The 18310-nt window shown below is 36.6% G+C and overlaps 1 protein-coding gene across 1 annotated transcript in view; it reads left to right on the forward strand.

The window, feature by feature from the left end:
* The window catches only part of cfap299 (cilia and flagella associated protein 299), a 46903-nt gene that overhangs the window by 3619 nt on the left and 24974 nt on the right, over nucleotides 1–18310 (forward strand). The window contains exon 3 of the mRNA XM_026211181.1: nucleotides 14066–14156. Within this exon, the coding sequence (XP_026066966.1) occupies nucleotides 14066–14156 (91 nt within the window). The remainder of the gene's footprint in view (nucleotides 1–14065; nucleotides 14157–18310) is intronic.

The raw sequence follows: 18310 nt of genomic DNA on the forward strand, positions 1-18310 counted from the left end.
CTCCAGTCACTTCAATTCTTCTGCTGATTTGGTGCTCAAAAGCATTTCTATTAGTGTTAAAGACATTTGTTCTACTTAATATTTTAAACTGGGATATTCTAAAGATCCCTGGATAAATCAAATGTGCAAAAGACCATCATGTATTTGAAATATAAATAAATTTGTAGCATCATAAATGTCTTCACTGACACTTTTGATCAAGCTAATGCATGTTTAATGAATAAAAGTATTAATTTCTTTCAATAAATAAATAAATCAAACAAACAAACCAAAAAAAAAAAAAACTTACTTAGCCCAATCCTTGGATGGGTCATGAATTAGACAGTAAAAATATTTAAAGTTTGAAATCTTTGATTGATTTACAATTACCTTCAACTCAACAAAACAAATATTCTTTATATCTCTCCCCTTTAGTGACTCTCTCTCAATTTCCATTTTCCAGTGTGCTCTTTCTCTTTCTCTCTGCCTTTTTAGGCCTCCTTTTGCTCCCGGAGACCTTTAGTGCCTGCAGGTGTATAAATAGAGATGTTTTCAATTAAGACCTGCTTTGCCTCTAGCGTGCATCTGATCAATGAATGCTCTTGCACCTGTGGTAATAAAATACCAGAGGACGAGGGAGACTGAATGCTAATCAGATGTTGCCCCTTTGTTGCCACGTTATAGGCTAATCCATAACATGCTTCATTTGACAGATAGGCATTGTTGTATCCTGCCAACAAATCACAATTGAACAAATGAAGGGATTCCGCCCAGAGAAACTCAATACTTGACAGACGCAATGGGAAAAGTTTGACTGAAAGAGACTGACTAAAAGATGGCTATTGTGGTGAAAAGGTTCCACAATGACTTATGACTGCGTTGAAATAATGCACAACAGTAAACGCAAGACTTTATGTGATTAAAAGTTGACGAGGGATTGTCTGAATGCCTCGCTCCTTCGTCATCATCTCTTTTTATCTGCATCTGTGACTTCTTCAAGATGAATGTGAATTGAGCAGATGAGTGAAAGCATTATTTTTTTCCACTAATAAATCAGGTCCATAAAGACAGAATGGGAGCCATCATGAGTTTGGCTCGGATCTGAGCATATGGATTGTGCAAAAAAAGAAAAACACTGCAGTCGCATATAATTCGTTTCTCCTGTAGTACTGGTGTTTAGTGCCGGGGCCATGTCGAAAGCCAGCTCATGCCCTCTCAGCAAGTTTACAGTTCACAGTGTCCTCATAAATGCTGCACCACTAGGCCTGGATCAAAAAGCGTAAGGTCACGCAGGTTCCGCGCATTCTGGTGCGAGTTTCAGAGAGACGAGGGAGCCTGGTGGTTTTACGCAGGCCTGATATGAGGCCCTGGCAGGAGCCCTGAAACCTGCAGTCTGGCCCAGGCCCAGCAGTAAATGTCAGCAGATGTCCTGACCTCGCGTGCTCATGACAGGCTCTGGAGACTCAAGCTCGAACCCTCCCCCCAAACCCCCAGCACAACCACAGCCATGCTCTTTGTCCATTGTTTGACTCCTTCGAAAAAATGCCACTCTCCACAAATTCACCCCTTTCGAAATTGATGGTTTGGAGCCATCTCTCACTAGCCAAGTAAAACCCTGCTGCGAACACAGACTGTACATATGCACGCCGGTGTTAATCCCTCGCTCACATAGGCTGAAATAAGACCTTAAGGCCTGTTTTTCAGGGCACGGTCAGGAGGATCGCTTGGACTATGCTAGTTGTCCCACAACGGCCCAGCATATGAGGTGCTAAATGAACGCTAATTGGGAAGTTGCTGTATATGTGATAGTCACTCAAACACATTTTTACACTGTTCCGAAGCCAGCAGCATGTCATTTGAACACTGTAACAATACTTAAGGTTTAAATATTAAGATTTGCAAGAGTCTGCATAAGTGCAGTGATAAACATTCAATTCGAAGAAGGCAGTTGTTTGCCTAAACATCATTTTATGTTGGGGATGTCCACACCACTTTTTTCCCATGGTGATAACATTTTGTAATAGTATTTCTTCTGCTGTAAAGGGAAAAATAGCTTGTGGCAGTGGTATCTAATACAGAGGAACTGTCAAGCAGATCTCTTTTCTATTCTCTGTACTATTCAGGAGCTTGAATTGATTGATTGTATCCACAAACCACTATGTAAAGTTAGTGTATGCTTTGAATAAGAAATAAGTTGAAACTGTTGAAACATATCATACATCATTTAAGGGTTGAGCATTCTTCAGCTTATCCACAATGAAGGGATAATTTACAAAAAAATGAAAAGCCTGTCATTATTTACCTGTCATTATAAACCTCTATGACCTTCTTATGTGTGGAACAGAAAATAATAATAAAATTTTTTTTTTTTTTTTTAAATAAATGTTCTGCCAAATACTTCCAAGAAAGAAAGAAATGCATACAGTTTTACAACAACATGAGTGAATAAATGACAGTATTTTTACATTTTTGGATAAATAAGGTGGTTGGTTTGCAACTGTTTCAACACTGTGCTTAGGTCAACTTTGTTTCCATCATCCTGCCTTAAAACAGACGTTTATCAGGCTCTATTTGTGCATCCTCATTTCCTTTCCTCCCTTCCTTTCCTCATGTCTTAGCTCCACCCCTTCAGGATGCAAGGGAAGGACGCAAGGAAAAGACGTGAAGATGGAGGACTTGAATTAAGTGAAATGATTTATCCTCATTCCCTTCAGCATTACTTCAAAGTGTCATCAGCTGTGATTAAAGGGGTCTGCCCTAATGTTGTTAAAGTTTTTAATTAAGACATTCATAATAAATATTAATAAAGCAAGATGCCCTGTTTGAAATCTATGAAGTGCATGGTTTATTTGAAGTGAAAAGGTAAAATATAAATAAAAATTATTACAACAGATGTGAAGGGGGAGGAGAATGTATTTGTGTGAAAAAACACTTCCGCAAAGGATACAACTGTGTATCCTCGCTCATAGCTCCTCAGGAAGCCTCCTCACTCCTCGATCCTCACCATGCAATTAGAGAATTGAGATGGCCTTCAAGATGGCTGAGCTTGATCGGTTTCCGGGTCATAGGATGGAGGAAAGGAGGAGGGATATTGAGATGCACCCTCTGTCTTCTGCTCAAGAACTAACCGTTTTCTAATGTCTTTGTGGTAGTACAAGAGACTTAACCTACCTGATGTGCTCTCGCTCTCTCTCTCTCTCTCTCTCTCTCTCTATATATATATATATATATATATATATATATATATATATATATATATACAGACCATAGCAAACCTGAAAGTGATGGGTCAGCAATTTAGTTTACAAAATGCTCGCTGATGGTGGATTTGCTGATCACCCATCTACCTCAACAGAAAAGTCCAGAAAAACAACAAATAACTGAACTGTTAATGACACAGTATATCTACAGTCATTATTATAAGAAGAAATAAAAGGTTTGATGACATAAATAGTTTTTTTTCACCATACATTTCAAAATATAAGCATAGGTTAGCTGATTTTAACTATGAACTAAATTTTGGGTTATATTCAAATCAACTGAGCAAATATTCTCACTCACCAGAATTAAAAGCCAACTTCCTTGCTCAGCATGTTCGCGTTGAAAAGAAATGGGATTTGTCAGAAATAACAAGATCTTGTTTCAGTTTCCTCTAAAGAGCTTTGCAGTGGATTTATTCAATCTGGAAATAATGTTCTATTTCACTGACTTGTCCCTTTACTTTTCACATCCTTATTACGATTCTTGAAGCAGGCAACCTTTTGGAAATGCTATGGATGTTGTTTTGAGTAAAACTAGGTTTTTCAAAAATTAATTGGCCACATGTGGAGTCATTTTAACGGTGTGGATCTTGTTACGAAGCTGGTGTTGAATTGAGCTCTGAATGATTGAGACCAGACTTGCACAGAATCAACAGTGCTGATGTGGATTAGGACTAAGAAACAGCATATGAAATGTAAAAGTAACAAAGTGAATATAGTCACAGAATTTTTTTGTTAGACTAACACAGTTACAATCAATCAATCTAAACCAAAAGTCTTACTTTCATTTTGTAACGAGGAGTCAGAGGCATTCGGATCCACGTGCGGAACTTTATTCAGAGAATGGTCGGACAGGCAGAAATCAGGAATGGAGTCAGGTATGTTAAGGGGTAACCAGAATCGAAAACAGAGCCAAGTAGAGATCGGGACAGGCAGCAAAGAATCAGAGTCAAAATACAAAATCAGACACGGGAAGAACAAACACAAGGGAAACCGCTCAGAAATATTAGACAGGCTAAACAAGACTTTGCAATGAGTGCATGTGTGAGAGCAGCTTATATGTGTATCTAAATGAGGTGCAGGTGTGGCAAGGAGATTAGCTGATGAATGAGGTGCAGGTGTGGCAAGGTGGTTAGTGATGCAGTGACTCATGGGAGAAGTAGTTTGGGGTGTGGTGCAACAGTATGAGAGGTGCTAGTGTCCAAGTGATGATATGGTGACATCTGGTGGTTGATGGGTGGAATGGTCCTTAGTGGAGTGCCCTCTACTGAAGTTCATGGGCACTCCAGCTCATGATCGTGACACATTTCAAGTCTCAACAAAAATGAAACTTGATTAAGGGCAACAAGTTAAAATGTCAATATTGCATTATATTGAACCACACTGTTTTTTTTATTTTTTTATTTATTGTAATCAATTTACCTTTTTTTTTTTCAAATAGACCTAAATCAAAAATATGGTTCAGTGTCATGTTTTTTATTTTACTTGCATGAGAGAATGAAAAGAACCATGTATTATATTAGTTACCATTTAAATTTTTTTATTCTTTAATGATTTGTTATTATAATCTGACATGCACAAAAAGCTACTTTTCCAAATGCTTTTCATGGTTTTCCTTGTCAAACTTAAGTGATTTGTTATATAATGTCCAAATCTAAATGTTTGCAGTCAGAAGTCTCTCCGCATAGGTGTATGATATTTTATATACATGAGCAGCATTGTTTTCTGTGTGGACAGGTGTAAAAATAGAAACCATGCATCCAAAAACCATATAACCATAAAATGTTTGCTTGTTGCTGTGTATTTAACATGAATAACATACATTTCCTCATTTGTTGCTTTATGACATAGCTTCTTTTTATAAGGCACAATGTTACTCTCTGAGTTACAGCAGATGTGATTGCCAAATGACCAGACTCAGGTTTGGTCATGCAATCACTAATGTTTATACTCTTGTGATTATTCTCACCACCACATGTTACAACTGTGTGGTCAAACCTTAAATAGACACTTGAGTTTGATGATTTAGTCTTCTTTGTGTCTGATTAATATGGATACCATTAGAGGATTATGCGATTTGTCTCAGTTATGTCCACACCAGATATTTCCAGATAATCAACAACAGCGGAATATCAAGTAAATCTTTGTGTACTTTGTGTGCTCAATTTTGTTCTTAATGAAAGCATTGTTTTGTTATGTTCTTCTTTTAGCCATTTCCTCTCTGTGTGCTGTTTGTCATGCAAGTGGCATTTTCCAGAGGTGGAAAGTAACAAATTACTTTTTTATTATTTTTTAATATCTGTAATTTTACTTGAGTAAATTTAGTTTGAAGTATTGTACTTGCTACAATTTAAAACACTTATTACTGAGTAAAAAAAAAAGTAAAAAAATAAAAATAAAATAAATAATAATAAATGTGCTCCCTGGAAACGGGCAGGAGAGCAAACGCACATACCATGTAGTTTTCAAATAAGCCTACATGATTAGATTAGCTGGATCAGATGTGTTTAATTAGGGTTATATTTAAACTGCGTAGCACTGCGGCCCTCCAGGAACTGAGTTTGACATCCTTAACCTATCCCATGTTTGCCTCCCTCACACTCTGAGTAAAATTTAAATGAGCTACTTTTTATTTGCGTAGATTTTTAGACTGGTACTTTTACCTGTACTAAAGTAAAATTTTATTAATGTAATGGTACTTTTATTTTAATAGAATATGTTCGTACTCTTTCCACCTCTGGCATTTTAAGTCGAGAAGGTGCATTTGTGGCTCAGGCTCTGGTCTTCTTTGAAAAACGCTTTCATTATGAGCTGTTACAGTAGTTAGTGACTTTGCAGAGGTACGTATGAGTTCACCTTTTGCCCTGTACCTAAGGCTCTAAGGCCTGTGATGTTTCATGATGTGGCTTCCAGTATCCCAGTGCAGAGGTGGAAGTGTTTTTCACATTATGTAGCCTTTCGCCATAAAGATACTAGACAATCATCTGCTTTGTAGTTTGGCCTCCTCACAAATGCCGGATGTATATGATGGATTATGCAGTGACCTGGAGGTATTATGATGAACGCATGTTAATAGCTTTGTCAGTGCAGAGACACTGAACAGGACCACCTTTTAATGTGTAGAGGATTTACCAAATTAATGGTGGAACGAGATGGGAGTGGATGAGAAATGACTCTTCTGCATTATTCTGAAAGCCAAATGAAGGTGCATTAAAACGTATTTGTAAAAATATCAAATGTAATTATTTTCTACACTACAGCTTTAACATTTGATAAAGATGTGAAAATATCAAAGACTGGACAATTAAACAATGCAGCAAAAGACGCAAGTAAGAAAGCTCAATTGCACTGGTCAGAATATTTGGTAAGATAGAGTCCTTATGTTTTCTTAGTCTGCCTGTGGTTAATAGCCACTTTAGCTTGCTGTATGATTAGAAGGTCTTGCAGACTGATGAGGTTAGAACCACAAGCCTAACATGTGCAAAGCAGATTAATCTAATGGACCACAGTGCTTGTGATGGAGGAATCCTGCTGAATGTCAAAGTGAGATGAAACAACACATTTCATGCAGCACAGGCATATTTAAATATCATTTAAATACCTTTTCCCTTTTCCTACGTTTTGTACATCAAAGTTGCATGCAAAGGATATATTTTACTAACATTATGCTAATGTTAATAAGAAAATGGACTTAAGTAAACCAGTTCAGCTTCAGGTCAAAAGAATAATCCATAGAATTCATATGAGGAGTTTACAACTAATCAAATGAATCAGTGTATCGTTGAATGTTTAGACTGTGTCTTGACAGCACAGGTTAAAATGTAACATTTTGACAGGACCCCAATCATATAAAAAATATCCTCAGTATAATTTAATGATTCTGCATGTTTCATTTACCACAAACATCAGTGGTTAACAATCTGTAAAATGGAGTACAGTATGTGTAACTGATACATTTGACTCAATATAATCAGAGGTGACACTGAATTTCTTTAAAAAATGAGTTAAGTAAATTGTCATGCTGGGTGGAATTTCCCTTGACGTTTAACAGCCCAAAATAATATTTTCCATAAGATTCTTTTTCTCCATGTGCCCTCAGGAAAAATATTTCACAAACTGTACCTGCTGAATTTTAGAAATCACTGTACTATTGAAAGCTGCCAGGCCAGTATGAATTAATGTTTATTTTTTTCTTTTTATTTGAGAAAGATTTGAAGCAACTGAAGGACTGAATTCTCAACACAACATCTGTTGTTCTTAGCGATGTCTTAATCATTGTCAGGGATCCTTTTTGAGGTTAATTCGGCCAGTTTGTAAAATGTGAGGTTTTTCGATGACATTCCATCAGTAATGATGATGACAATTATTTGACAACACTTCAGCCATTTGATTATAATTAGGAATCAGCACAGATCAGATTTATTTAGCATGGTTTGGTCAGAAGTTAGCCTGACCAAAGCCTGCCTCTCCTTTCAGCTGTACAAACAGATAGTAAAATTGAACTTGAGAGCAGCTAGGTGATAAATCATTATTCGTAGTGTTGGTCAGTGCATAGCTAAGAGAGCGCAACTGGGAATACTTTGTGTCCTGTGGTTGATAAAAAAACTTCTTATTTTTCTGGCTGGCTATAGTCCCAGAGGTCTTTAATAGTGTATGAGCATGGTAAGCACATTCTTTTTTTTATCGATAGAACATTGAAATAATGGAAATTGATGCAGTTAGCTGAAGGGCGGGCAAATATCTTGCTGCCATATTCAACAATTTGGTTTCTAATTTCTAATTTTCTAGTTTATCTTGTGCTTTCATACAAGAGCGAGAGAGAAACTGAAAAGTACGACCAAGAAACGAACTGCACATCAGTGGCCATGGTTGAATCAATCTCTCTTTTATGGTGAAAAATAAATAAATAAAAATGTGAGGGGAAAAACAAGTGATTTATTGTAAATTCAGCTTACTTGTCTCCTTTGGGGTATGGTTTTTAAATTCTGAAAAAAAAATTAATTTGAAGAACTGGTTTTTCCTCAACTAAAGACAGATTAATTCAGAACTTTACCAAGACAAACTCTGCAACATGTAAGAAGATGAATGACAAACAGAGTCCAAATTATTCAGAAATACCCAAGTTTCATGTCTTGGTGCACCTGATCACTAGCTACAGCAATTGCTGTGTGAAGGCAGAGGCCACATTAATTCTCTCAAATGAGACCTAATAAAGAGTCATGTCAGACTGATGGGGAATGTTCCATTTGGCATGGTTTATGGTGGTAGTTTTCACTCTCCAAGCGTGACTTTTGCTGTTTCCCTAGCTACTGGATTGGGGTTACCCCTTTTACTTGCCTCTTCAACACCTGTGTTTACATTGGGGCCTTGGCCCCCATGATCCTGCAGCGGTCCCTCGCTCACACCGAAGATGAAGTGGGTTCCCAGCTCTCAAATATATGCTGCTCCTGCACTTTCACCGCTATGCAATTCCTCTAAGAGTTCCATTGTGGGCATCAGCAACAGAGGCTACATTCCTCCTTCATATTGGAGTTTATTTGAACATGGAGGGGTTGAAAACAAAGACAACCTGCACCATATTATTGCAATGTGAGTGTGGGAAAAGGCTTCTTTATGCTTGTCTTTGTCTTTATTTTTGACCAGCGCTACTAAGGAAAATGAAAGAAAGGAAAGTCAGCACAGTTGTCTTAATAAATCATTCTATGAAACATACATCTCTACACTACATGTGAAAACAACATGTATTTTTTTATTTTTTGGTTTTGAAACTCAAAACATCTGGAATACTATACGTTTGAGCTAAGGACATTTGACGGGGCTAATAAATTTCATGATGGGGGTTGGATTCCATTATAAAACTGTAATGTACACTTCTGGAGCCTACGCTAGGAACCTTTCAATTTACAGTTATAAACTGAATCTTTCTATTCAGCAGATTTGTGGTATTAAAAACTTGTCAAGGCTTAGAGATTCTCTTGTCATTTCATTGTTTTTGGACTATTTCACAGTGATGATAAAGTTGTTATGGTGCTTTTCTTCTGCTTAACCTAGTTATTGACACAGTTACACTCAGGGGCTATATATCAAGAATAAAGGCCATCTGTACTCCATTTTGGGAAAGAATCTCTTTTATTATCCTTCACTGTGATTAATTGCTTCTGTGGGCGCAAGTCTAGTCCATTTGATTCCCCTCTTTTGTGGTCATGAATTGAAGTTGACCAACTTACATGTATTCATCAACACACACAATCTAAGGGGCCATTTACCAATTGGCATTGTTTTCAGCCAAAAACAGGAAACGTTTTATGTGTTTTGACTGTTCGTTTACTCGACAACTGTGTTTTTGGGGAATGAAAACACATATTTTTGAAAACAGGTTTCAAAGTTTTTCCAAATGGGACCATTATTGATTCTATGTAAACACCCAATACGGGAATCTTTGAAAATGGTGACGTCATGCACGTGCTGTATAGTACATGTTAGGTATGTAGACATGCGCAGTACATTTTGATTTTAAAGGCATGTGCGAACAAACATACAATGGTGGATAACATGGTACTGTTGTTGCTGCTCAAGAGTTTGCTAATGCTCCTTCAGCAAAGTGTGGATTTACTTCACCAATATTACAACCAACAGCAGAGACGCATCATATACATCATATAATCGTCACTTCCCTACAGGTACTATTTACTAACAAGGTGACAGTGCCAACTACTGGCCTGGCATACGTTTGACAGCGCTTTTGGCTGTTTTCACAGATGTGTAAATGCAAATTGTTTTGAAAACGTTGTCGTGTATACATGAAACTTTTTAAAAACGCAAAGGAAAAACGTTTCCATTTTTGACTACACCGCTGTCGTGTAAAGATAGACTAAGAAAGCTTTACATACATACTATTTGTATATACATAACTTTTTTGATGCTTCAGAAATGTACAGAAGCGCAAACGCACCACAATGAATTTACCTTTCTCACACCAGTGCGCAAACACACATTGTGCCCTTTCTTTAATTTGATGCTGACCAGCTGAGTGTCATGCCTTATGTCCGAAACACCCTTAAATTGAATGTAAATAGCCAAACCCTCTGTGTGCATCAACACCATATTTCAAGGGCACTTAGGCTTGTTCTCTAAGGGCCATTCATCATAGTCCAATAAAAATGGGGGCTTGGTTTCTTTGCGACTCTGTGTCTAGGATGCTGAAGCCAAAAGAAACCATTCTACCCCAAAACCTCATTTCTGGCAGTCCATCTATGCTCTGTAGACACATGTTATCTTGTATTTTGACTTTGCAGTAATACTTCATGCTATTTTTTAATAATTTTTTTTTTACTTTACACATAAATCTGTTCTGACAACCTTGTGCAGATTAAGAAAACACAATTAGACCCTGAGATACAAACTCCTCCTCTGTCATACCATAAATTTGTGAATATTAAAAGTATGCCGGATGTAAGGAATCCGGGTTGGTAAATTTAGCTAGACATAATTTATGTTTTCTTAGAAACTTTTTATGTTTTATGTGGCATCTGGCAAATGAATAAATCTGTACTTTCCAATTAGCTATGTAAAAATGTTATTGAGACACATCTGTTTGACACTCGTATTGAATCCAAATAGTACACAGCTGTGAGTATCTTTTCATCATAAGAACTAAATTAATGGAAACCCATTGTGAATTCTAGAATAGTTTGCTTGCATTTGGGAAATTAAGACATACTGCTTACTGCAATTATGCAGTTGTCATTGTTCTATTTTTTTATTTATTGTATATAAATATTAGGTTTAGTAATTTTAGTACTTATCTTGGTTGATTGCTAAGGAAACATTGCTCATTTTCTGTGTGTAAATACATGAAACAATGATATAAGGCTTTAGGTGATGGACTAGTCAAACTTTCAGGCATATCTATTGCTGTAAAATTGCTGTAAAAATGTCAATTTTACAGTCGTCCGTTAAACGATGCAGGACTACACTCTTTATTTAACCAGGTTAAAACAACTCATTGAGATTAAAATCTATTTTGCAAGAGTGACCTGGCCAAGAAAGCAGCAACAAATAACAAGGTATATACAAGTGTATGTCATAACACAAAACACAAATCAAAGATCACAAAAACAATTCACCAAAGGGTAAAACACACAGCTTGTTAAAAGTAGCTTAAATTCATGTAATGATGGAAACACGGTCAGTTTTAGAATACTTTGTAGATTATTTCATGCCAAAGTTGCATTATATCCAAAAAAATAAAGGTGCTTCACGTCACCATAGAAGTACCTTTTTGTAAGAACCTTTAACATCTGAAGAACCTTTCTGTTTCACAAAAGTTTCTTCGTGGTGAAGGAAGGTTCTTCAGATTATAAAAAGGTAAGAAAGAGATGGTTCTTGAAAGAGCGGTTCTTTTTTGGATCCAATAATGGTATTTCTACAGCATTGTTGTGAAGAACCTTTTAAGCACCTTTATTCTTAAGAGTGTAATCTAAAATACTTGTGCTAGGACATTAGTCTGCAGTGAAGTGAATGAGATCAGTTTGGCTTGAGTTCCACCCTGAAGTGTTCTCATTAGATCTTACGTAATAATAAGAACACACACAGTTACTCTCAAATCGCCGTCTATCACTGACGGTTCATTCTGTTTGCATTATAATTATACTTGCTCATGGCACTTCTATTTCAACCATTGTCTTCCTAATTCAACACAGCCATGATTGTTGATGCACAGTGACATGTTAGCATATACTTGCTAGGTAACGTCATCCAAATGTGTTGAGTAATGAGTGCGCAAAAAAAAAAAAAAAAACTTGGAAGACCCTGTGCTTTCTTTAAATAGATAGCCAATGAAGTTATACCTGAGATGTACTCAAACAGGCTGGTCATATTTTTTAACACTTCTGCTTATTGATGCTAGACTTAATTGGGTGGTCACGTATCTGATCAAGTTTTGGTGGTTTGACATGTTCAGGCTACATTTCATGTCGCACCTGTAGGAATCAATGTACAGATTTGTTTGTGTGGATTTGTTTAAAGAGCAAACAAAAATAACTAATCCTTTTTTTTTCATTATTTGAGCATATAGAAGTAGATTATAGATATACAGGTGCTGGTCATATAATTTGAATATCATCAAAAAGTTTCACTTATTCACTAATTCCATTCAAAAAGTGAAACTTGTATATTATATTCATTCATAACACACAGGCTGATATATTTCAAATGCATATGTCTTTTAATTTTGATGATTATAACTGACAACTAAGGAACATCCAATTCAGTATCTCAGAAAATGTGAATATTACTTAAGACCAATACAAAGAAAGGATTTTTTTTTAAATCTTGGCCAACTGAAAAGTATAAACATGTATATTATGTATATGGTACTTGGCACGAGCCCTAGATCAACTTTGACGGCATTATAGCCTCTGTCCCGCATTCACTGAGGAACTATAACAAAGGCCTCTCATGCTAGTATTACAGTGCCTGGCATCCGACTGCACGTTTCTGAACTACAGGCAGCCGAGTAGTTGACCAAAATAAATGTCATGTGTGTGTTCCATTTACTTAGAGCTTTTCCCCCCAGTTTCTTTTCATCATCCAGAATAAACAGAGCAGGGCCCCAAGTGCATCATGGTCTGTTAAATCCTTTCTGAGCAGCAAGCCTGTTTGTAAAAGCCCCCCCACCTCCCCCCGTAACCCGAGTATAGCAGCAGAGGTGGGTTGCGGGGTCTTATTAGGAATATTATGTCTTCAAGCCAATACAGGTGCATAACTTTTGGGATTTCAGTTGTTTCTCATTGACTGATAACAAAAATAGGCATAATTAGAGGTCACCTGTTCATGCGTATGAGATTTGTGTGTTCACGCTACTCCTGTACTAAAAGTCACACATTGCAAAAATTATATATATAAATCCTAACCTAGATTTATGATGTTAATAAATACTCACAAGCATACTTGTGCAGATCAAGTTTGATAGGTTAAATGAGGCAGTTTGTTAAAACTTTTTGTGATGCGAGGAGAAAGTAATCTCTGCTGCCCTTTTCACCTGTTTTTGCTCCCTACGAACCTGAAGTTCTCAAATACTTGTTTATTGGCAGGCAGATGATTCTGCGGGTATAGTCCAGACATTATGAATGTTGAGCAAATTTGGGGTGGATGACAAGGCGCTATTGCTGGTACTGCACTGTGAAACGTCTGAGAGATGAATGCCAATGAGTGTTATGTCAGGTGTACAGGCTGGAGTTTTCCAAATCTTTGCTTTCATGGAAAAAGGCCAAATAGCACACACAGAGAGAGAGAGAAAGAAAAAAACCTTAGTGAGAGAGATTATATCAAGGATTTCAATAGCAATTCCACTGTGATTAATTACCAGTAGTTTTAAAATGTGGAGGCAGTATCATTTATTTTATGAAGATATAATTTTGTCGGAAATCACTCCTTTAGATTATTTACATTTTTCCGACAGCTTATTTTACAAATTTAAATGTAACTCAGTATTCTGGATATTTTTATAATCCGTATCACTGTTACAGTGCTTGTAGATGTTTGGTGTATTTTACAGTTCAGTTGTAATTTAAATGAGAGCTGGATTTGGATGCATTTGCCAAAAACAAAATGTTCTTGTGTCATATTGTTGTACTCTGTATACAGTGGATTTCTGAAAGAATTGTATTTAATCACTCCAGTTTTTGGGGTCCATGAAAATGCGTCAGTTTCAAAAAGTAATCATCAGTGTTTGCCTGTGAGAATGAACTAAACTGCGAATGTTTAGGCATGGAAGAGATTTTTACAAGAGACATTTCAAACTGTTTAAATGTTGTCTTTTCCAGGAAGCTGGCAAGTACAGGAAAGGAACTCAAAGATAACTTCCTGAGAGCCCTGGCGGAGCGGGAGGAGGCTAACCGCAGTGGGGCAATGACTGTGAGTACATTATTACAGCACTCCTTTTGCTACGTAATGGGATTCCCCCAGAATATTTCTGCAATTCCATTAGGACGGGAACACAATCCACACTGTGTCAGATTCAGAAAGGTTACCCCCTTCTCTCACGTACCTTGCTTTATTGCCACCTCAGCCTACTTTCTCAGAGAAGACGCATCATAAACAGTAGGAGCCACTGGTCGGGCCCCTTGCATTTGGGCTCTTGTATTTCTCCAAACAATTTCATTTGTTCTAGTTTTTACAAGGCTATTTAAATGAATAAAACATTTGAGTATAGTCTGGGAATAGGCAGAGAGAATGTTTTTTATCTATTCATTAGAAAAAACAATATAGTAGGTATAAATAATTCAGTTTTTTCAAGTGGACTAACTTTTACCAGACTTCAGTAAATAACATACTCTAGCAGTTCACTTTATCCAATAGCAATTTCCACTGACTTTATTGACTTATAACAATTACTGACTGAATTTAATTATTTATTTATTTATTTTTGTTTGTCTGTTACCACGGTCATCTTGTGTGATTTGATATATCCTTTCATCACTTGCTAGCATGTGTGTAGCTGCTGTGTTTGTAGACTGCAGAGCTCCTTACAATCACGCACAGTTTGTCTGGAGCTACTTTCAGTACTAATGTTTGAAATCCAGCAAATTTGATGAGGTACAAATCTGGAGATGCTGGTGAAAATCTAGTCTACTGCTGTACTGCACACTGTATACTAAAGAACAACATGAAAAGCTGCAGTTTGTGAACAAAGTCCAGATGCTTTAATAGGATGTATTGATTTAAATGTATTTGGTCATTAGCTTTGATTTGTTGCTCTTGTTCAATCATTTTTAAACATTTTGATTGGTCAATCATCACATTTGTACATAGTTGCAAACAGGAAAAATCCTAATCCAAATCTGCAAGTTTTTATTGCTGCAGGTCAAAATTGTTGAGGTTTTTCTTCCTTATCCAAGCAGTTATATTATTAATTTACAATGAAACAATAGCAAAGTCCTTTTTTTTGTTTTGACTGAAATCCAGATTTTGTTCTTAGTAAATTTGAAATGAAATCATGCTGTGGAATTGATGATACCAGGAAGGACAACAATTTAAAACAAAAAAAGTAATGCCCGTAATTCAACTAAATGATAATTGTTCATGGATCTATGTGCTATAACAGTTTAATTAAGAGCCTTATCACAATATCCAAAACAGACATCTGAACAGCATGTGTCATGGTTTCTGAAATCCTTAATAGATGAGACTCCTGTCCAAAAGAACCTTGTTTTGTTTAATAAATCTGGGATAAAAAGATCTTGTTTGGGGTTTTTACCTCCTACACAGGAGAAATTTATTATAACTGCTTCATGGGTCAAATGGTGGAAGCATTGCAGAACTCTAATAAATCTGTGTCAGTGCAACTCAAGACCAGAGAAATAAATGAAAGTGGAATGTAAACTATACTCATATTTGTTCTGGCCAGCTAGGAAACTAAATGTTTTTCTGCACTCGCCTTGTCACAACCAGATAGAAAGCAAGTGTTTTACCTGACCCTCTTGTACTAACCCCAGCGGGACGTGTGTGTTTACGATCAAATGAGGAGCACACGGCAAGCTGAGCCAGTGACTGCTGACAGACTTGCCCACTAATTGTTGACTTTGTAAACAGTGCTATTTTAAAGCCCCAATTCAGAGTCATAACCTAGTATAACTGAGGCTGATATAAAGAGTACAGGTTGTCCCTATAGTGCAGAAAAACTCTTTCTTGCATTCATAAATATGAGTGAAAATGTACTGTGCCAGATCAAGCAATGTTATGCTGACAGATCCTCAATTACTCAAAAGGTTGTGCTTTGGAAATGAATAAGAACGGTTCATAATCTTCATCGAGTTTACATCAGGACTATTTTACTGTTATTTTACAAATTATGTTTAGGAATTATCAGTTAATTTAATTACAGAATTATGTTGATTTTTTTTCTGGCTTCCCAAGTCATAAAAAAATGAATGTCTAAGTTGCAGTATAGATGATATAAATAATGCACAACTGTGATTGGAAACAAGCTTGGGTGAACTCTGAACTATAACACTAAAGTGGTGAACATTTTGAACACAAGGAAAACTTAGATTATCTTTGACGTAGTCATTTAATTTGATTTTTTTCTGGACCTCCAAGGAGAAAACCAGACAGTTTTGCTCACTAAGTATTTGAAACAATTCTTTTATATTCAAATATTTGTAATTTCTATCAGATCAGCCTAGTACATTTGCCTACTGCAACTAATTTCATGCCTAACAAACTAATGGCAATATGTAAAAATATAGATAGATAGATAGATAGATAGATAGATAGATAGATAGATAGATAGATAGATAGATAGATAGATAGATAGATAGATAGATAGAGGAAACCATTATATCGTAATGACTGTAAGTTTTGTTTGGCTTGCATGTGTCAGTTGTTTAAGCACAGCGTGCAATGAATGTTCCAACTTTTAATCTGCTGATGTGGCATTTCACCCAAAAAAAGGTGCAAGTAACTTAATCATGGGCTCAGATTTGGTCGAAAAGAGGGGCAAAACAAATGCTAGTGTCATTTAAGTTCTTATCAGTACCATCCAGGCAGGGCGTTCTTGAGTCCTTTGGTTGGTGTTATCTCTTCAATCAGCTGAGCTCATAAAGCACTCAGACTAGCATACATTGTACTTTTTTCCTCCTTGGTGTTGCGAAAGTTGCCCTGCTGCCAAAAGTCACATAAACAAAAGGTGCACCTGGAAAGCTTTGGCATTATTTACTATGGGTAAGAAGTTGAGTTTTTTTTTTTATCAAATCCAGGTCACACCTGTGCTGGATGCCTGAGGAGCTCCATTGTTGGGTGGTACACATTTGAAACTGAAGGTGCTCTAACCCCTAACCCCGCCCCACCCTACTGCTTTTTGTTTTTGCTCTTACCCCAGTGATACAATGATGTCAGCATTCATGCCCTCTTCAATTTCAAAGCCAGTGGACTTGATTTGTGTACTATTCATTCTCTAGAGTTTGAATTTCATGATGGAATTCATTCATCCAAGTGCATCGTGGGTGGTTCTGAGAACAGTATCTGCAACCTCGGTCATATTGTTGCCATTGTGTGAACATGTTTTTGAGGTGATATGTGAATAAACAGTCACATAATAAATTAATGGGTGGTGGTTGGTGGTATTCTCCCTCATGCATTTATTTATGCAGAAGAAATGTTGCACATGCTAGTCAAACCACAGTTGCCAAGTAAGTCGTAAAGATGAAATTCTTTATATGTTCAGGTTTATTATCAGTCATGGTTACTGGTAGGTCTGAAAGTACTGTTGTAGATGCTCACAAAATGCTCACATTTCACTCTAATGTGTCTGTAATGTGGAAATAAAAACCTGTGTTGGTTTCAAATTTATATTTACAAATTTAAATTGATTGCAGTATTATAATTCTTATTTTAAATGTAGTTTGTTGACACTTCCTATGGTGTGACATACTGGATTCTACATGATTTAAACATGTTACAGTATTTTATTATCTTTTTTGAGAGACTACGTAAAATATTTATATTTCCATATATTTATCATTCCACAGGACCATTTAAATTGAGCTAGAAAGGGCACATTGGAACAAAATAAATGAATCTTTAACTCCACAAACTAAAAAGCAGTTATATCTTCAGTGCACTTTATTGGAGTTGAACAGATTTTGTTGTCTCAAGCAAACATTGCTTGCATTACCCAGGTCTGTTTATAAAATAGACGTTCTCCTGCTGATTATTATTAAAAACCTGAGTGAACCTCTTTTTTGCGTTTTTCTTATACAAAGCAAGTTCTTGTTTTTTGTCCCCAGACCTAGCAAGTTGTGTATTGATAAGTTCATGTATAGAATATACTGTGGTCAGCCATGCAGTTCAAAGATCTCATTAAGAAGCATAGAAATGAGTGAATTTCCCAGCCATATACCATTACAGTGAGAGTGTGTGTCCCGGCCAGTCATCCCTTTGTCCTTGTCATGGCCAGTAAAATAACAATAGCATGTTGGTTTCAAAGCACTTGACCAAAGGTGGAGGTCCCTTAGAAAACAGTCATGCAGAGCTATCATGTGACCTCCCCTTGAAAGCCCCACAAAGAC

This window comes from Carassius auratus, chromosome 30 (genome assembly GCF_003368295.1).
Source record: "Carassius auratus strain Wakin chromosome 30, ASM336829v1, whole genome shotgun sequence".
NCBI lineage: Eukaryota > Metazoa > Chordata > Actinopteri > Cypriniformes > Cyprinidae > Carassius > Carassius auratus.